Consider the following 20,392-nt stretch of genomic DNA (forward strand, 5'->3'; position numbering starts at 1 on the left):
TTAGATTAAAGTTCTGCAAAGGTTGGGCTTATGCGCTGGTTTCAAAATAATTCCAGGGGTTTGCAGCTGTTGCCTGATGGAACATAAAGCTACATCTTCCTAATGCCCCTTCGCGACACAAAACTTCAGAGGTTGTTATGGTCAGAGTTAATACTACAGAAGGTGTGTCTGAAGTCTTAGGGTCTGCCAACGTCACCTCTGCATCATGTTGAACCTCCACTTCTCCCCCTTTATCTCCCACCCTGAAGGCACTGAGCAATATCTAAAATACTACCTCCCTCTAGTGGTAATAAGGTAATAAAATGGCAATGACACACTAACTATTGGTGTCCAGCAAAAAGAGTGCAGCTTTAATTTTTCAGATTGTTGAACATATTTGTAAACATCAGAGGCATAAACCACCACAAAAGCAGTGATACTGAGAAAAGGACAACATATTTTGTCACTAAATAATTGTTTGCTGTCTGTTGGCAACATAGTTGGCAGCCTTGCAGTGAGATTATTGCCCTCTGATGGCTGTCTTTCCGATTGCATTTGCAATAGTACATACTGTATGCAGTCAAATAATATCTATATAACACTATAGTACTGAATAAATGTCATTTCTAAATGTATTAGTAGTGTTGATTGTTTATTTGCACAATATATTAGTTATTTGCATTGATGAAAGTACAATTTTGAGGTACTGTAGTTGAATATTTCCATTTTATGATATTTTATACTTCTTCAGTATATTTCAGAGGGAAATACTTGTACGTTTTACTCAACTACATCTGATAGCTGTCGTTATTTTTCAAATAATTTTTGTTTTTCAAAATGCTTGTGAAATTCAACACATTGTCAAAGATTAGACCAGAGGTTCCAGCCTTTCTAGCTTGTGACTCTAAAACAAAGCAAGGTGTAGCTGGGGTCTATTGTCACATTTAAAATGTCTACTAGTTGTTAGCAGTTACATCAAAGAGAGAGTTTTTTTCCTTTTAAATGTCTAAGATGGTTTCCTTTAGATGTAACTGTCGGGGCCCAAGCAGATAAGCACATTCAATATAATATAAGTGAAATGAATACATCTTTATTTTTTTCTTTGTTACCCCAATTCATCATCTCATGACCCCTTAGATTAATCTGGTGACCTTTTGGATATGACTGATGCCTAGGTTGGCAACCACTAACTAAACTAAACTATCTAACTGTATATAAAGTAGTTAAAACCAGTTTAACTTCGAGCAGCGACAATAAAGTGCTTTTTATGCATTGATGCATCAGTATTGACAGTCAATTTCACTGCATAAAGAGTACTAATACTTTTGATAATTTAAGTACATTCTGCTGATAATACTTATGTACTTTTACTGAAGTATTTTATGCAGGATTTTCCTTCCGCCACTAGTTGTTTGTTTCTGTATGACAATACTCTCACATAACTGAAAGAGTTTCTTTCTCCAGTCCTTTATTATTTATATTGATGTTATTTACCAATACGTTATTTTACCATTCATCTTTGTTTTTTATATTCGTCATACAGGAATGCTGCTATATTGCAATCTAATATCCTTGTGGACAGAAATGTACAATACAAGTGGCCATTGTCCCCCCATTCCTCATAGACATGCACCTCATAAATCTTTTTCTATTACTTACATTATTGCAACGTGTGGTTGTGTAAGTCTTTAAAATCATAGAGAGCCAGAGGACATGTCTTTTAACTTTATAAATCATTTATTGAAATATAAATCTTCTGAATGTACATGATGTAAAATATTGAAAAAATGTATTAAATCATCATATTGGGTGTGATTACCTATAATTAAAGATACTGTACTGTCAACAACACATCACTCTCCTATGGCACAAACATTCACATCCGCACTGCTTTAAACATCTAAAGCCAAAGCATGCCTTTTCTTTCTTTCTTTCATTTTTTTTAAAGCTCAGCCTGACTAACATTTCTGCAACATCCAAAATAAATGGAAAAAAAGGAAAGTGCAACAACTGATTGCAGATTATATCACAGTCAACAGAGAGAGGCAGAGGCAGTGGCACAGCTGGTACAGTAGCAGGAAGATACAGAGGATTACAAAGAGTTTACACACAACTGATGTATAACATCAGATCGACTTGAATCTCTAGTCCATCTAGTGTCTTAGTATAACTAGAACCTGCTAATAGACTTAAGGACTGTAGATAAAATATGGAGGGCACAACCTGTTTTTAAAGCACAGCTAATGGATATAATTCACCTTTTTTTTTTTTTTTAACATATTGGCATGGTGAACTGGGTTTCTCTTTGATCCCCTTTGTAGTAGCCAAATTAATACTATCCCTGTCATACCTAAACATGTAAAAATATGAATATTTCCCATACAACTTCCTAATCCACGGATGTTGTCCATGCCATATACTGTCCACTACGATGGAAAATGTTTTCTGTTATTCCTATTGAGGAAAATTTGTTATATTTATTTTATTGTAACTGATTAATCAAAAGCCTTGGCTATCATGGGGCGATTGAGGGTGCAGAAGCATAATGTGTACTTACATAAAATACTGTTCCCAATAACTCTCTCTTATAAAACAACTCTGGAGCTATTTACAATACAATCACACTTTGTTTTTCGAAGCCCATATGACACATATGACTGAAGTCTTGATCAGGGATGATGTTGTATTTTGGCAAAAGGTGAGACACTGCCAAGATGCATGCGACTCAAAGCTTAATTCTCATAACCATTCAAACAGCTATGGTCGATATCGACTCGGTATTCACAAATAATACATGTTTACACAATGATAAAGTAAAAAAATAAATTTGAATTACTGCACGTATTTAGCCATTGAAAACATTATATGATCAGATACCAAAAAAGAAATGGACATAGTCCAGATTTTGTGCTTTCAAATCCGGGTATTGCTACTGATTGTGCCAGCATCAGGTGCATCTCTTGAAGCAGGTGACTGTGAAGTGAGTTTACCTGCCAAGCTGTTCCTAGTATTGGTCTCATCTAGTTTAGTGCATCTGTAGTGGTTAAATATACATCATATAAGTGAAATCCTGTGGTGTTCATTTAGATTGCTGACCAACATATTGAACTCGTCCCTTTTTGCTTATATTGCTGTTAAAAGAATGCCCGATAGAATAAAGCTCTGCAAATTAAAACTTCAAACTGATCTTATCTGTTTTATCTTGATAGGTCCGACACACAGGCTTTGTGGCTCCTTGAGTCCTTGATGTCACGTTTTCGTCAACGCTCACTCACTCCTCCAGCCCAACAGGGGGCAGTGTCCAGGGAGAAGTTAAGGGCATACCGTACTGCCACCACAGACTCATCCAGACAGTGAAGTGGTTTTGTTCTGTCCTCTGAATGGGTGGTCGAGGAGGAGGAATGGAAGGGCTTGAGGGTAGACAGCAGGGTATTTGGTTCATTTACAAGCCTTGTGTCCTGTGTCCTTAAACCCCTTTTCCTGGGTGCTTCTGCTCTGCAGGCTGGGCAGGTGTCACAGGAAGCTGTCCTCCACCAGGTCACTACAGTCCAGACACATCTCATCCAGCAGCGTGATGTCCTCCAGTGTCTCGCCCTCACGTGCAGCAAAAGTGGAGCTACTGGAGCCTGTCTCAATGGCGCTCTCCTCGGATGTCTGAGAGCTACAAGGGGACACCAATAACAGACGTTAGTGCCATCTGTGGTGCAGCATAGACAAGGTAGAGTGGTAGAGGTAAATGTTTGGCTCCATTTACCCGTGTCTGTTCCTCTTTCCATATTCATCGTCAGATATAGGGTCCAGGTCCGGGAGGGGAATGATGTAGCCACTATCAGAGCTCAGCCGCTGTTCGTCAAAGCCGCTTTCCCTGTCCTTCAGCTTGCCTTGGTTCTTGTAGGTGATGCCGATGTAGGCGTCATCGTTTTCCACGCACACCCGAGTCACAGCGGGGTGGTCGCTCTTCAGGAACTCATGGTTCACCCTCTCATAATGCTGTACAAGACAGACGCATACAGTAAAATTAAAATTTTGTTAGAACAGAACACAAACGACACATGTCAACATTTGTGTTCATCTTTGCTGCACAGAGGTGATGATGATAGAATCTGTACTTCTGCATAAGCACAGAATTAATGAAGCGCTACAAAGCCAGAGGAGTGTGCTGTGGTGTGAGTGTGATCACTAGTTGTGTTGCCAGCTGGATAGTGCAATCCAAACTGAAAATCACACAAGCCTGTGGTGCTAAAACAAGAGTCGGTTCCTCGTCTGCCCCAGCCATTAAAACTCTGTGAAGGAGGCAGAGGTAAAGCTGTTTTGATGTACCATGTGTGGTGTGGAGTTTAATGGGGTAATTAAGGTTGGGTGGTGAAGGCGAGAACTGAGGCTGCGTCATTACCCAGACTGAGGCCAGCCGCTCTGACATCCAGCTGCTGCATTTGCACTCTAATCACTTGTAGGTTTCTGTTTTACAGAAACACAGAGAGCCCGCAGAAACACTGCTAATGCACTCTCAGAGGAAGTGGAAGGAGTTTTAAATGAGCAGCCTGCTACTTTAAGAGTGTATTTAAATTATTTCCAACCTGTACTTTGCTTGGCAAAAAGTACTGGTTGAAGCACCTCACAAAAAAAGTAAATGTGAGTCAGAAAATGCAAAAAGAAAGAGAGGATCAGAATGTGCAGGTCCAACCATGGGGTCAAGGATGAGAGGTGGTAAAAAAGAAAGCAGGTGTCAAGAATCCAAAGAGGTCTGGGGACACGAGAGGTCACAAAGAGACTCACCCTCTTGTAGCTGGAGGGCAGCAAGGAAGCTACAGTATCACTCAGACCCAGGAAAGAAGGCCTCTTCTCGGGCTCGCTGTTCCAGCATTTCATCATCATTTCATACCTGAAAAAAGCAAAAACAGGCAATGTTACCATAGAGAACTGTATGACCTGTACTGTACGATGCAATTTTGCCATAACTCATGTCAGCCGCTGTATATCACAGTCCACAAACAAACTGTGCTGAGTTAGCCCAACACATTCGTCATGTGACAGGATGTTAGGGAAGCTTTGTGCCATGCACAGCAACAGTGTAGTCATCATGCGAATGATTACATACACGTCGTGAGGGGCGTGCTCTGGTTTAGACATCCTGTATCCACTCTTGATCTTGTTGTAGAAGCTTGAATCCACGACCATTCCTGGGTATGGGGTGCCACCTTCAGACAGAAAAAGATTCTCATGAGTTTATCAACAACCACCAGTCTTAAATCCATCTTTTCTTTTCTAATAGATGTTTCCAGGGGCTCACCTAAGGAGAATATCTCCCAGAGCAAGATTCCATAGGACCAAACATCACTAAGAGTGGTGTATAGATTGTCAAAAATACTCTCCGGAGCCATCCACTTCACGGGCAGAAAAGTCTGTGTGATGGCAGAGAGGAAAATTCAATCGCACTTGCAAAATCATTATGGAAAAGAAGAATAGAGCAAGGTTTTAGGCATAAAGTGAAAGTTATGTATGGACGGAGACTTACGCTCCCTTTGGAGACATAGTTGTTGTCATGCATGATGTCTCGGGCCAATCCAAAGTCACAGATCTTCACTATCTTGCCCTGAGATAGGAGGACATTCCTGGCAGCGAGGTCCCGATGCACACACTGTTAACAGAGTAAGAAAAGGTGCTCAAGTGCATCATACACAATTGTTTTGAATTCTCAGTTCCTTCCAAACACATTTTGCTGCCACAGCTACTGACTGCATCTATTTCTGTATGTATCGCATTTCACCCGAGTTCATTTTTAATGCAGTTACATATTGCTTTATAAAGCATGGTCTTTGTATAAACATGCCAGCTGGAGAGATGGCCGTGACCACTGGATATTTAGGGATAATAACTATGAAGCTGAATATCCTCTGGCTGCAGCGTGTGCCTGCCTGGTAATTCTAACCCTGGCTGTGCTGATACTATATTCAGCTCCTGGCCTGTCTCTTGAGTGTGCTCAGCAGCCTTCACGGGACTGCTTATCACACAACTGCTGATTTTCTCAAGTCCCCCTTGGCCGGCACAGCTGTCATCTTATAGGACACAGTTCAAAATCCACAACCAGTTGGAAGCAAAGGGAATGCGGGGATGCAGGGCCTATGTGGTGTGCAAACCCCAGCAGGACAAATGCGTCTATGGAAAAAAGATAAAGATATGATGTGCATTCATTGTCCCTCTGCAAACGAAACTTACATTTTTGGAAGCCAGAAACTCCATGCCTTTGGCCACCTGGTAGGTAAAACTGAGCAGATCGGTGGTGGTGAGGCCCTCGTTCATGTCTTCTGACAACAGGTCGTCCGTCTCTGGTAAAGAAAACACAGAAAACACCATGAGGCGGTTCACGAGTATATGGTCATCATGTATTGTAAAAATAGTACTGGCTGCTCAAACCTGGCTTTTACTAATGGCAGGGAGAAACTGGGCATTATTATGTGTGTGCTACAATTATCCTCTCCATGTAATTACAGGGCTGTACCAGTCCTAAATTCTGACAAGGGTGGACTCCTCAACCAACACTGACTAAAACACAGCACTAAAGCCAAGCAAGCACACACCAATACCTCAGAGGAGAGAGTGAAAAGAGGACGGAGAGAAGAGGAAGAAAACTGCATGTGCGTACCACTTGATCCTTTCTGAGAGAGTGGGTGGTCGTAAGAAGGTGGGTATTCATCGTTAGACCCCTGGATGTCTGAGTACTTAGAGGTTTTGCTCATCTCCAGCATGGGCACATACTGAGTGTTGTCAGCCTGCTTCATATCCATGTAGTCTCCTTTGCTCTCGAAAGACAGGATCACATAGCTGCGTACAAAGTTAAGAGAGACACAAAGAAGGAATGCTGTTAGTGAGGAGGTGAGGACAGGTTGTGGGAATATTGAGCCATGTGACATGGGGCACAAAGACATGTTGTGATAATACATTATGTTACACGTCTTATTAAGTCCCCTATTGTGTGTCCTTAAATCCTCTCACTCCCTCTCTGGATGTGGTTGAGCCTAACATGGTAGCCAGGATTAAATCATGTTATGGTCAATTCGAGGTGTGGTCACTGTGAGTCATCCATCAACACAGATGAGCCTCGGCGGGAGAGAGAGGGCTGCTGTTTCACCATGAATGTCTGGGAGGACAGAATTAACAGGTACCTCCAAAACAATGTAATTAGGTTGAAAGCTGAGACCACTTCAGACTGCGATTTGATTAGGCAAAGACGCCAGACTATCTTCTCAACCATGGAGAAAATGGCGATAGAGTTACCGATTAGGGGTAGGAGAGAATGTGAGTGTGTGGGAGTACAAACTGTTGTGACTATGGTTGTAATATTTGGGAGTGGCAAAGGGGAATTAAATTGTGTGTGTTTTTGTGTTAACACTTTCCATGTAAATGCATGTACAAAAGCTTTAAAAACATTATATGTGGTACCTCCTGCTGCTCTCATCTGCGGGGTTGATTCCAAAGATGTCCAGCTCTTTTTTAGTTTTCTCTGTGTTCAGGCTGAGGAAGGTCTCCCTGTTCTTGTGCAGGTAGTTGACCAGATCCCCGTAGAAGCAGTACTCTGTGATGATGTATATAGGGCCTGGGAACAACACAGCAGATAAAGTTGTGCATCGGCGTCAGGCTGCAGGCTAATCTTATCAGAGGCTCGTAAAGGCTAAAAGCACAGTCAAGAGGGCAAGCAGGCACTTTCCCATAAAAAGCCTATTAAAATACCACACCCACCAAGAGCTGAGACAGTGTTGTCAGTCAATTTTGGCTGTTGGAGCTGTAAATGTGTGCTAATGCCAAATCTGAATGGGTGTGTGTATGTACAGACGTGTTTTTGGCAGCATGAAAGTGGGCGGTATTGTTAGTCTTTGTAAAGTGGTGAATAAATTGCAGGGAGAGGCAACAGTGGTTAATCTAAGCTGTTATTATGCACTATGTACATTATTTGTCGATGAATGAATGTGTCTTTATATCTCTAATTTGCATGTGTATTATTCACCTGACTTGGTGCAGGCTCCCAGGAGGTTGACAATGTTGAGATGTGGTCCAAGATGAGTCATGATCTTCAGTTCAGACATGAGGGCCTGTTTCTCACTGGAGCGGGCCGTGGCTGAAAGAAGGTGCAGCAACCGTGTCTATCATCCTGCATAATCCATCCATCAAGCAAGTCAACCCTGCAGTCACCCAAACCTTTTTCATCTGAATTCTATAACTGCTGTACAACAGTGTCTTTATTATCCTGTAGATGCTTTTGTATCTGCCTTTTGATCACTTTTTCCAATTCTCTGCTGCCGCCACAAGTACAAGGTTCCGCACCAGTTGAATAAAAACAGCTGTCACATGAGGTGTTGCTACACTTACGTCTTTCAATTTTTTTCTGTAACATTTTAATATTAAAGGGTTTAACAGGCCTAATGTGTTTTAGGCTTTTTGATTTATGCCGAGGAGTTTTCAAAGCTCTCTAACACCACCCATCTCGCAATTTGGTATATGATGAATTAGCTATTAGCAATTCTGATGGCAATGTAGTCATGGATGTACAGAAAACTATCATTGAATTTACTTTGATACTGAGGAAAACTCAAACGTGATGATTCTCAGACTTTTCTGAGAGTTGTAAAGAGATGCTTTTTCACAGTGGATATCTAATAACCATGCAAGTGTTGATCACACTGAATCTAAAGATACATCATGTCGGTGTGTTCAGATTTGACTGTGTTGTAAGTCAGAGTGTGATTTTGGCACAAGTTGCAGCAATTGGGCGCTTACGGTCTTAAAGTATTTGCCTCCATGTCACTGCTGTCTATCAGAGCCTCTGCTGCTGCTCCAACTGCTGACTGTGTTGATGTGCAATTCAAGTTTGAAAATCTCTGTTTTATGGTATGTATTATTTCCAGTAGTAACAACAGCTGCCCTCAACTAAACTTTACTGGTGGAAAGAACATATCATGTGACCGGTGACAACATAGCTCAAATATCTTGTAATAGTAATCCACTTGTAATATCTTATATTTTTTTTAGATAAACTCATGAGAATCTGTTTTGGTCTAAAGGCGGTACCCCATCCCCTGAGATGATTCAAGCGTCTACACCAAGATCAAGAGTGGTTACAGGATGTCCAAACCAGAGCATGCAGCAACAGTGCCACAGTATAGTCATCATTCGCATGATGACTATACTGTTGCTGTGTATGACATGAAACTCACGTTTCAGCATCTTCACTGCCACCTTCATGACAGGTTGGGAGCGGCTGAGTCCGTAGGCAGTGCCCTCCACCACCTTCCCAAATGCCCCAGAGCCCAAGATACGACCTGAAAAAACACAAAATTGGAGTCATAGGATTAATAATCAACAAAGAATGGCAACAAACACCTGCACAGCACAGGCATACAAACAAAGCCATGCACTTAAAAGGCCTCTGCTTTCTCATTTGTGACCCTTTCAATGGCTGAATGTCCCCTTAATCACTAAGTCAAACAAACCCCCAGCCAGCAGACCCCTACTGCCTATGCCTGATTAGTTTATAACAGCCTCACTTCAAAGACAGAGTGAGACATCCTGACCAGAACATCCCTGCAGGGAGGCTGCAAAGCCACCGGCACAAAACTCTAGCTTTAGCACATGAGAAATAGCAGTCAGCTCACCGAGCACAAGTCTGTCACGGGGGAACTCCCATCTGGAGTCATAGGGAAGCTGCATGGGATCCACATAGATGTACTCATGGCCGTCTGGGCTCACAGACTCTATGACCCTCCAGCGGATCTCGTACCGTGGCTTCTAGATGACAAAACACATGAGAACTAATTAATTACCTTCATCAAGTCAGGTCAGGGGATTGTTGTTGTCTCATATTTGGCTTTTGGGACAGTTTTACCATAATGAGTTGTTTTCAAGAGCAATTTTCTCCTGGCCTTGCAAAGTCCACCCACAAATTGTTTTTCTTTTATTTTTATTAGCTGAGTAGACTTTTCTTTGGTTAGGAGCATTATTATTTGATGGATACTCAAAATAATTTGGCACAGTGCACAACTGCATCTCTGTTTGTTATCTGTCAAGTCTCAATCTGAAAACATGCTGGAGGGCAGCAAGGAAGCTACAGTCTCAATCTGAAAACATGAATCAGAAACATTTTCGCTTGATTTTGCAAGGTGCATTCGCTCCAAAAACCTTTTCCAAATGCATAAACAAGTAAATAAGCAGACGAAAAGATGAGAGAGTGAATATATGAGAACAGAATAATGGCAGCAATACCTGTTTCCAGATAACAACCAAGACAATGAGTGAGATGATGACAATGACCAGGAGCACCAGCACAGCAGCAGCTACAGTCAGCTCTGGGTGAGGGCCTGTTCAGGAGGAGAGCCAGTGATCACACTTGTTAGACACTGATGTGTCGACATGTTATAATGACAAATGAAATGCTTGCAGTGAAATATGTTTTACGTGTCGCATAAGAAATGTCGCCTGTTAGGCTTAAGAGACAATTAAATCCGCAAGGTGCCCATATTACTAGGGCCAAAAGGTATGCTGGGAAGATAACATGGAGGTTGGGGGTTAGGGGAGGTATCCAGGCACATGCTTTGTGAGGAGCTGAGGTTAGGAGTGTAAAGCCAAACCAAATGGCCTAATGATCTCATGCTTCTCTGAATAAGCTGTCAGAATAAGAGCCCCTTCCTCGTGGCTAAAGCACAGCCCCCCTATCAGCTGTCTCACTGCAAACTCATCATCTGACAGCTGCTGCAACACTGACAGCACTATCTCAGCCCTGAACACAGTCACTTACAAAGCCTTTCACACTCTGAGTGTCAGAAATGGAAGGAACATCAGAGGAAACAAGGTGGAAATAACAACATCATATGTCGATTTAAAAGCCGGGTAAAGTTACTTCAGAGGAAACAAACATGGATGAAATGTGTTCTTACCACTGGACACCAATTTGACCTCCCTGCTGACCGTGGCCATTTCGTTCCTGGCCAAGCAGCGCACAGACAGTGTGTTTTCAAGATGGCCAAACAAGACCTGGCTCTCCAGGTTATTGTCCTCATCAAAGTGTGAATCCATTGTGATCTCCGTGGAGTTTGGTGGGAGGGGCACCCAGGAAGACGAGTCATTGGCACAACTTAATGTAAACAAAGGACGAGAGAAATATAAAGTGTGTATTGGCTGCATGTATGTAGATTCTGAAGTCTGAAAGCACTCATGTTGGTTGTAGAATAGATGGATGTACTAAAGAGGACTTACCGTTTGATGTTCTTACAGATGAACCACTCCACCACAGGTGTGGGCTGCCCTCTAGTAATACACACCACAGACTGGCCCGTGGCTGAACCGTGGTGGATGTCCATCAGGTCCACAATGACTGCAGGCACTGTGACAGTGCCAAGTCAGACAGAAGCAAAGTGTGTGTAAATATGTGAGAAAAAGACTATAACGGGGGCTGAAAGGTTGTGACAGCGGTTTCTAAGAAAATAAAGGTAATAAAAGGCTTGTTGCATTCCTGTCTCTGACCTTTGACCTCCAGGATCCATCCAACGTCTTGACTTTGGTCTCCATTCTTGACCCGGATGGTGTAGTTCCCGCTGTCCTCCTCCTTGGCCCGGATCAGAGTAAGAACACTCATGTAGCTACACAGAGCAATGAAACGAGACACTGCAATAAACACACAGTCATAGAAGTTCACCATGCACTAAACCCTAATGACAGGCCGGGAACGTGTTCACTCTGAGCTTGTCATTAGCTCTGCTGTTATTAGTTGAACTTGTATGGGGGTCTCACCTGGTCTCGTTGAGCTGCCGCAGGCTGGTGGAGATCTCCGCTGTCACATCACTGAGTGGGATGCCATCTTTAAGCCAAGAGACATGAGCACTGGGGAAGGAGGTGATTTGGGCCCTGAACTCCCGGACCTCATCCAGCTCTGCCGATTCATATCCTTCGAACTCCGGCGAGATAGACATAAACTGACTTGCTGTTAGAAAAGAAGAGAGGCCGACAGACAATCAGCAATTCATTCAATCACCACAGGAAAGATAAGAATTTATGAAATTATACCGCATGATAATTACAGTAACTACACAAAATACAGCTTTCATACCAAAAACTTGAATGATGAGTTCCTTTGTCTGGCTCTCATTACTAATAATATCAGTGATGGAGCAAGAGTAGATGCCGCTGTCTTTGGTTGAAGCCTGCTGGATCGTCAGGGTGTAAAGGATCTCCTGATCCCTCTTGTTCTCATGCACTGTTTTGACAGCACGATTAGTCTGTCAAAGAGAAAGGAACATCGGGTACTTGATTTTCAAACCACCTTCAATAGGACACCAAAACGCGTAATTAGTTTCAACTATTCTTTGTGCCCCGCGCCCCGATAAGCGGATGAAGATGGATGGATGGATGGATGTTCTTTGTGCTGCATAGGATGACGTATGCCCTTACCACTTTGCCAGGGTATTTCCAGTGGTCGTCCAGAATCAAAGATCCCCGAGCCAGACAGGTGACTGTTAAGGTGTCTCCCACCAGCAGCGCAGTCCGTTTGGCTGTCAGTTCAACATGCAGTTCAGTGAAACCTGCAGTGCCACCTGAGATACAATAATTGACAAGGTCAAAATGCCTGTGGAAGGGCACAGATCCAGCAAAGAAAACATAGAGCTGACAGATCAGCTTTGCAAGGTGAAATGCCTCTTTTCCAAGTGATGCTACACACATCTACTGACACAGATTTACACGTTCACAAACACGTGAACACGAACCTGTCCAGCCATGGACGATGTATTCCTCGCTGTAGTGTTCCTCCCCGTTTATGACGGTCTTACAGACGTATGTTCCAGCAGTGAATACTCCCAGAGCGCCCCTCTTGCTGTCATAAAAACTAGGCACAGGGTGATCGGTGTCAACGTTTACCAGGGTCACGTTGGTCCTGGGATCAGACACCCGACACTGGATCTCCATCTCCTCGTGGTCAGACAGGACATGGTTGCCAAAAGGTGCCGGTGATGGCACAAAAGGAACATCGGGATCTGAGTTGGAGACAAAATACATTTCTCAGACCAAGATAATAACGTGAAATAATAAAAACACACAAGCTGAAAGCTGCTATGTACCCCATACCTGGCACATAGATGTAGATGCTGCTGCGCTCTGTATCCTCAGTGGTATTACTGTACAAGCATGTGTAGTAACCGGTGTGCATTGCAGTAGGGTTGTCCACAGTGATGGTGGTGACAAACAGGCCGCTGTTGTCCTCCTGTGTTTTCTCGGCCACATCGAGCGGCGTCTCCCATGCTAGTTTTGCCTCTCCCCGACAGGTCAAGGTGAAAGGAGTGTAGAGGGGCACGACCATCTCCTCTACCTGTGGCAGCAGCACAGGGGCTGAGGATGCTGGGAACATCACTGCAGTAGGGGCTGAAAGAAAGACATGTACAACGCTCAGCCATTGATCACAAATCCTCAACCTATCTATCCACGTATCCGTCTACTGTACGATATCTCTCTTACCTTTCACTTTGAGGCTAAAGGAGAACTGAGCAGTGTGAGAGCCACTGAGGGCTGTGATGGTGTAATTCCCGTTGTCTTTCACCAGAGGCTGCCGTAATATCAGAATGCTTTGGTACCTGTGAGACGAAGATTGGCAAATGCTTTTTGTCATTTAAAGGAAAAGTTGACAGTTTGGGAAATGCACTTTTCTGCTTTCTTGCATAGGGTTAGGTGAAGAGCCACTTTCACACCTGTACAGTAAATACAAAGCTGGGGCCAGCTGGTGGTTAGCTTAGCTTAGCATAAAGACTGGAAACGGGGAAACAGCCAGTCTGGCTCTGTCTGAAGGTAACCAAATACATCCACCAGCACCTTTTATGTTCACTGATGTCATTTATTTGGTTGGAGAGATTTAAAATGGCAAGTTGTGGTTTTTCACTGGATTATGTGCCGGGCTATTACTTCAGTAGGTTACTGCTCCCAGCCAAGAAACAGTCAGGCACATAACAGACTTAAAATAGATTCAACAAATGAGAAGTAGCATGTTAATTAGTTAGTTTTAGATGGATGAAGTTACCTTTGGACAGAGCCAGGATAGCAGTTTTCTGCTTCCAGTCTTTGTACTAAGCTAAGCTTCACATTTACTAATAAATCAACTGCAGTCAGAACTGAAAGTAAAAAGCCTCACCTATTGATCTATTACAAATCACAACTGTTATCCTCACCGATTCCCTTCAAGGTGGCTTGTTTTGGTGAGGACGTAGTAGTTCTGTGGTATGGCTTTGCCGTCTTTCAGCCACATCACTTTAGGGGCCGGGTAGGCATTAATGAGGATGGTAAACTCTGTCTCCTCTAAAAGGCTGACAAACTCCGTAGCTAGAATCCCACTATGGTCCAGTGCCACAAAGGAATCCTCCTCTAGAGGTGAGAAACAGAAAAGAAGAAAAGAATGAGCAAGTGATAGTGGATGAAAATGGATTCAGTGAGTAAAAACAGGGAGACAGTGGAGCAAGGTGAGGATTGAGGCAGAGTGACAGAGGGGTCTGAGGTGAAATGAAGGCCTGACACACATCTGCTGAAGCCATCCCATAAAACACAGTAGCTGATGTTGAAAGCAGAGGTGAAGCTTAACAGTCGAATGGTAGAAATTTACTTCCACACATCACTAAAAGCACCTTGTGCACATATGTGGAACCATGTTTTACCACTTTTACCCAAATGATGATGAGAATATTAAATTTGGATTAAGGGGGTTTATGGGTTCTGCTGAGAACTCATTAAAAAGGTATCCAGAAAATGTTTGTAAGTGGACAAAGACTTACCGAAGACGGTGACAGCCGCTATGCTGACTCTGACCTTTCCGCTGATTTTGTGGGTGATGGAGCACTCGTAGGTGCCGCTGTCCTGAGAGGTGGCTTGTGGGATACTGAGGGTGTAGATGACCCGGTCAGGAAAGGTCTGTTTCATCTGAACTGCGTCCACAGCCTATAAGAACAGAACAATATGGGTTTGAGATCCAATCTCACCGGAATAAAAGAAAAAATCTCCGTAATAAGATATGTGAATTTTTTAACTCTCAGTGTTTTTCCGTTTTACAGGTACAATGTATGAGAATGGGTTTGTCGTGCGGCAGAAGGCTAATGGTTAAAACACTTGCTAGGCCACAGGAGATAAATCAGGATCACAGAGCCTTTTAAAAGCCTATAATTGCAACTGAAACCAAAACCAGGAGTCGAGACTCAAGCGTTCCTACCCTCACTGTTTCTGGAAAAGGGCTTAGAGCAATCCCATGCAGAGAGACAGAGAACGTGCTGTATAGATTAAGAATCTGAATGTAAATATAAACAAGCATAAATTGCACAAGACTCTTTTGGATCCTTTCAGCTCACACTTCAAAAGCATTAAATGTTTTTTTGGCTGTCATATGCAGACAGCATCTGTCCTACATGTCTTAAGGTCACAGGGGTCAAAGGATTTACTATCCTTTTTTTTCTTCTTTTGAACTGCCTGCTTCCTTCGAGCCATTTGTCCTGAACTTTAACTTTTCCGCCAGTGTCTTTCGGATGCAGCAGGAGCCTTTTGGCTGGTTGTCCTCATAATGAAGACGCAACATTCAGTCGCTGCTTTCCTAACACATACTTTGCAACCACTAAGGGCCGTCCTCAGAGCTATATTCCACTTGCCACTGCTACGTTTAGGTCCAAAACCATTACACGCTAATTTAAGGCTCAGAGCTCCTGGGTAGGAAATGACATGGAAATATGACAAGGGATTGTAGGAAATAGGGCAAGAAGGCTGACAGGCTGAAGCAGATTATGGATGAAGCCATAGGGGAGACTAAATTGAAATTCAGAAAAACACAGACAGGAAAAAGGATTGCATCTTGCCTGTTTTTTAAGATGGAGCCACTGCTGCTGAAAGCCCAATCCAGTGGGAGCGACACATGTGACGTTAAAAGGCTTCCCTGCTCTCACCGTCTCTTCACTGACTTTTACTTCCACGTCAAAGTCCTCCTTCTCTTCATGGTCTAGAGGGGACACCATAGAGCAAATATCAGCACCGTCAGCTCGCAGGTCCCGACATAGTGACAACTTGGTCACCATGAGCTCATTAATCACAAAGTGGTGGATCACTAAGTCGTCATTACTCACTCACACACACTCACTCACACACACACACACACACACACACATACACACAGTGAAAACAGCCGTGTTAAGTCATCTCCCCCTGTGATAATGACATAATGTCATGGCTCTCATGCAGTGAGATCACCCTGCAGCCCTCTCATGGTAGACAGACTTGATGAGTGTATCACTTTAGTGCTTTTTGAGATTTACACAATAATAACGACTCCTACTCAATCAAAGTTGTTCATTTCACAAAGACAATACATTTTAATCACACAAGGTGAAAATCCAGATAGATTCAGTGATCTCTTCATTCAACACACCAACAGAATTTAAGAAACTACAACGGCAAATCTATGAAATGTCCCTTTTCCTTAACACTTCATGGCCTCTATATGCACATTCGCATTGACTTACCCTCAGCCTTCACAGTATAAATGACACTTCTGAATGTCTGGCCGTTCACAATGGTTTCACACTGGTACTGCCCAGGCAACAGGCTTCCAAAGAAGCCCATCTTGTTGTCGTAGTAGACAGACATCTCCTCTCCGCTGGAGACACTCCTCAGGACGACGTGAAAGTAGGGGTCAGACACACGGCAGGAGATGGGGACTCCAGGTGTGTCCATGGGGACTACCAAGTTATCAGGCGTCTCGGGAACAAATGGAGCCAGGGGATCTAGGTGCGCACAGAAAGGAAGGAGGTCACACTGAGTAATGGGATTTGGTTTGATTGAAAAGCATCACTGTGATCCATTGTACTCATACTTGCTCAATTTAGGCTAATACAGTCTGGGGTATTTTTACTGCTACAGCCTTACTTAGTCTGCTATGATGGTGGCTAATGCTAGTTCATGTTACCTAGATAATGCTGTGTAACTGATTTGTTACAGTGTGTGTGTATGTGTTTGTGTGTGTTGTTCTACATGTGCTTCTGTTACATACTGTTTTAACTATATCATTTGTTACTTGGGACCACAGTGGCCACTCTGCTATAGTTCCCAGGTCTGTCTTTACATGTCCATACACAGTATATCCATGACTGCTGGACCATGTGAAAAACATATTCACCTGGTACAAAGACATAAATTCCCGCCTCACTGTCTTCTCCCGGTTCATCCGCCAGAGGACCCTCCTGGGTTTCATAGGTACACATGTAATAGCCGGTGTTTTCTACAGTTGCGTTGTAAATGAAGAGCGTCGCAGTGTAGTACCCTGGGTAAACGAAGGCGTTATTCGGCAGGGGTTCAGCCCAAACGACGTTTCTTTTACCGGTACAGCTTATGTTGAACACGGAATTGGGCTGCAGGATGAACTCTTGTTCGTTGGACACAATGGTAGGTAACGGCAGCCCAGATGTAACTGAAAGATAGTTGTGAAAACATTAGATGAACTGATAAAAAAAAAAAAGGAAAAACAAAACAAAACACCTATTAGGTTACGATATAAAGTTACTCACCTGAAAGCACCACCAAGATACCCCCAAAGACGACATACGTCTTTACCCCACCCATGACTATGGATGTTCTGGCCTGTAAAAGACAGAAAGGCGAGTTATTTAATCAACAAGTATTTAAAACAAACACTTGGATTGTTTGGCCCTTCCTGATAAAATATATTACCACTGTCTCTGCATGTTATTCAATTGGATTACATAACAATTTGATCAATAAATCAATTGCTTATTGACTTCCTAACCTCTACGAACACTTAATAGAGGGATCTGAGGAACTTGACAGCACACATAGGTGGCCTACTGAAAAGGTACCTGTCTAAATTGATCACAGGGTTAGTAGAGGAATTATTTTTCGTCAGATGAGGGATAAAGGTTAGGATTACAAGTTTCTGGCTCTATTGAATGGAGAGGACAGACAGGGCGCTCCTCGCTGCAGCGCTGCGCTCCAAGTGCACATGAAGCCTGTCGGTAGAGGGCGACACAGTCCACCTTTTGAGGGCCCTAAACCTAATTGGATTTCACCATCTCCAGTTTACCCACTCGCCTTAAAAAAACTTTTCCTTTTTCGTCTGATTGAAGGACACTCCCGTTTTTCATTTCTTTGACTAAAAACTGGAATTTCTAAGCCTAAAAAATATATATAGCCTTTATAAATATAGGTCTATAGCCTATTTAAATTCTTTTTTCTTATCCAATCGAACCATAATAAACCAGATGTCTAAAGGACGCCTAATTAAGATATTCTCAAGTATTGTCCAGACTCCTCACAACCTATCATACAGATCCTGTCAGGTCCAGCGGACCGATCTGTCTCTCTGTCTGATTGATGTTGGATCAGGGCTTTCATCAGGGGCCACACAGTTTGAGAGGCGTTTCTGAACATTTTAATTTCCATAAATCAGAGCTGTTCTTTCTAAAATCACCATCCAAGGCATGTCTAATTCAAGTTCTATTTAACATTAACTTGTCTTTATCTTCTCTCTTTCTATCATTTTGGATATTCTGTATCTTGCATGGACAGTGTCCCCAAACAATAAACCTTTTGGCCCTTGCATAGCTTCCTGTGGTTGTCCGCTCTGGCTCACCCGAAATTATCCATGGGTAACCTGGGTTTGTTTAACTATATAATTAGTGAGCCCACTCCGCACAAAAGTAGCCTACATATTCGCGTGGGAATCCGACAAACGCCTAATCCGTGTTGACGTGTTTGTGCACACGCCTTGTCTCAAACAATTTCAATAAGGGATTTTTTGCCTCGGTTTGGCGAGGATCCTCCAGCCGCTGCGCGTAAATCTAACTAAGCCTAGAGTGGCAGTCAAACTCGTATGCTCGCATATCCTGCTCCTTTATTTCCCCCGCTTCTACCAAGCGACTCAACAAATGTGGCAGATAACAAATGCACCACTCTGCTGGGCTGGATACATTTGAGCAACAGCTGAGGAGGCTTCTCAACTTTCTGCCCTCCACAGGATGGTGATACGGTTCCGTTCAAGTCCGCGTCAAGAAGGTTGATTTCCATGGAAATTATTTTGAAAAGAGAATTTACTTAAATGTGCAATAAGCATTAATGCACTTTTAAAAAGTTTTGAATATTTTCTGTCTAAATATTTGACCACGGGAGTATTCCTATGCAAAATCCCTTGGTGACACAGCAGGGTAAGTGGGTAATGAAGAATGCGTGGCTTCACAACACACTGAAATCTTCTTTTCTCCCCTTGAATCCATTCAGCTGCAGCTCTGAAGCCTCAGACGGACTCACTCCAGTGCCGATTTTCCATTTTAATTCCTCACATTCCAGGACCAAACGAGAAAACAATGTGATGTACAATTTCCAATGTGTTTCCCATTAAGTGCCAAGCGGCATCCCACAATAGTGCCTTCAGTCTTCGAGGTGACACCTCCAGCTGTGAGGCTGAAACCGAGCGCTTTTATCCAGCAGAGTCAGCGACATCTCCCTGCTCGGCGCCCAGGGGTGAGACCATATGGTGCACGGAGTGCAGAAATCTAATCTAAACAAAATGTAATGCATTGCCTAATGCAGAAGTTGAATAAAACTTGTAGAGCAACAGAGCGTTCCCATTTTAATGCGTAAAAGTTTTCAAAAAACTTTTCCAGAACAGACAGACATAATCTAATAATTAGATAAACCAATTAAGTCTGCAATTAAACTCCTATCAGACCTATAGAATATGATTCTATCTTGCTTTACTCGATAAAAAAACACCCCAAACTTTTAAAAAAGTAGTTTCAATCATCTTTGGGATACCAGCAACCTATCAGTTACCTTTTAGTAACCCCCTCTTTATATTCCTTTCGTGTCAGTATATCCACAGTGAATAGGTCGCTCCAAAAGGCGCAGTAAGGGTCCTTTGCAGCGGCTGTAATCCTCTGAGATCCTACGCTGTGAGAGCATATGTGCGACCCTCCGTCCGCATCCGCGACCGTACTCACAACTGCGCTCCAGCTAAGCGACCTGTAACTGATTCAATGTAACAGTCCACCCTCCTCCCCTCCGAAAAATCATCTGGCTCAAAGTAAATAACTCTCAGGAAATGGCACCCCCCTCCCTCTCCTCCCTCCAAGCGCTGGACCCCTTTTCAAAGTAAGAGTCTGTTTTGGGGGTTGGGGGGAGTGCAGACGAATATCCCCGCCGAAATGAGGGAAGGAATGGCATTTTCATGGGTTTTATTTGGATACAAGAACTTTTGGAAGATAGAAATAGGACTGGTGTGTTTTCTAGTACCTAATGTTGCATCTGCTGATGTTTCACCGTCTTCGCACAAATGTTCTTGTTCTGGTTGGAGTCACTGCGAACAGTTATTAACCCATCAGGCGTCATGACCAAACTACAATAC

At 43.1% G+C, this 20,392-nt stretch overlaps 1 protein-coding gene and 1 long non-coding RNA gene across 2 annotated transcripts; one reads left to right on the forward strand and one right to left on the reverse strand.

Annotated features, from left to right (window-relative positions):
• Window positions 1-1,695: 1,695 nt before the first annotated feature.
• Window positions 1,696-20,035, reverse strand: pdgfra (platelet-derived growth factor receptor, alpha polypeptide). Its single transcript, XM_038716502.1, has 29 exons — window positions 19,822-20,035; window positions 17,541-17,613; window positions 17,153-17,443; window positions 16,500-16,760; window positions 15,840-15,979; window positions 14,775-14,937; window positions 14,178-14,370; window positions 13,474-13,589; window positions 13,087-13,380; window positions 12,729-12,995; window positions 12,415-12,557; window positions 12,074-12,242; window positions 11,758-11,947; window positions 11,491-11,606; window positions 11,224-11,350; window positions 10,905-11,101; window positions 10,234-10,328; window positions 9,627-9,759; window positions 9,189-9,293; window positions 7,982-8,092; window positions 7,420-7,573; window positions 6,623-6,801; window positions 6,196-6,305; window positions 5,495-5,617; window positions 5,270-5,381; window positions 5,078-5,177; window positions 4,756-4,861; window positions 3,734-3,969; window positions 1,696-3,640 (listed from the first exon to the last, which is right to left on the reverse strand). The coding sequence occupies exons 2-29, from the start codon at window positions 17,593-17,595 to the stop codon at window positions 3,493-3,495; spliced, it is 4,434 nt and encodes a 1,477-aa protein (XP_038572430.1). The 5' UTR covers window positions 17,596-17,613; window positions 19,822-20,035; the 3' UTR covers window positions 1,696-3,492.
• On the forward strand, window positions 3,595-8,393 carry LOC119901071. Its single transcript, XR_005444141.1, has 3 exons — window positions 3,595-3,697; window positions 6,471-6,661; window positions 7,996-8,393. It is a non-coding gene; the product is annotated as an uncharacterized LOC119901071 (long non-coding RNA).
• Window positions 20,036-20,392: the final 357 nt, after the last annotated feature.

The sequence above is a fragment of the Micropterus salmoides genome, unplaced genomic scaffold, assembly GCF_014851395.1.
Source record: "Micropterus salmoides isolate LMB-PRFRI ecotype aquatic unplaced genomic scaffold, ASM1485139v1 Ms_hic_scaffold_13, whole genome shotgun sequence".
NCBI classification, from domain to species: domain Eukaryota; kingdom Metazoa; phylum Chordata; class Actinopteri; order Centrarchiformes; family Centrarchidae; genus Micropterus; species Micropterus salmoides.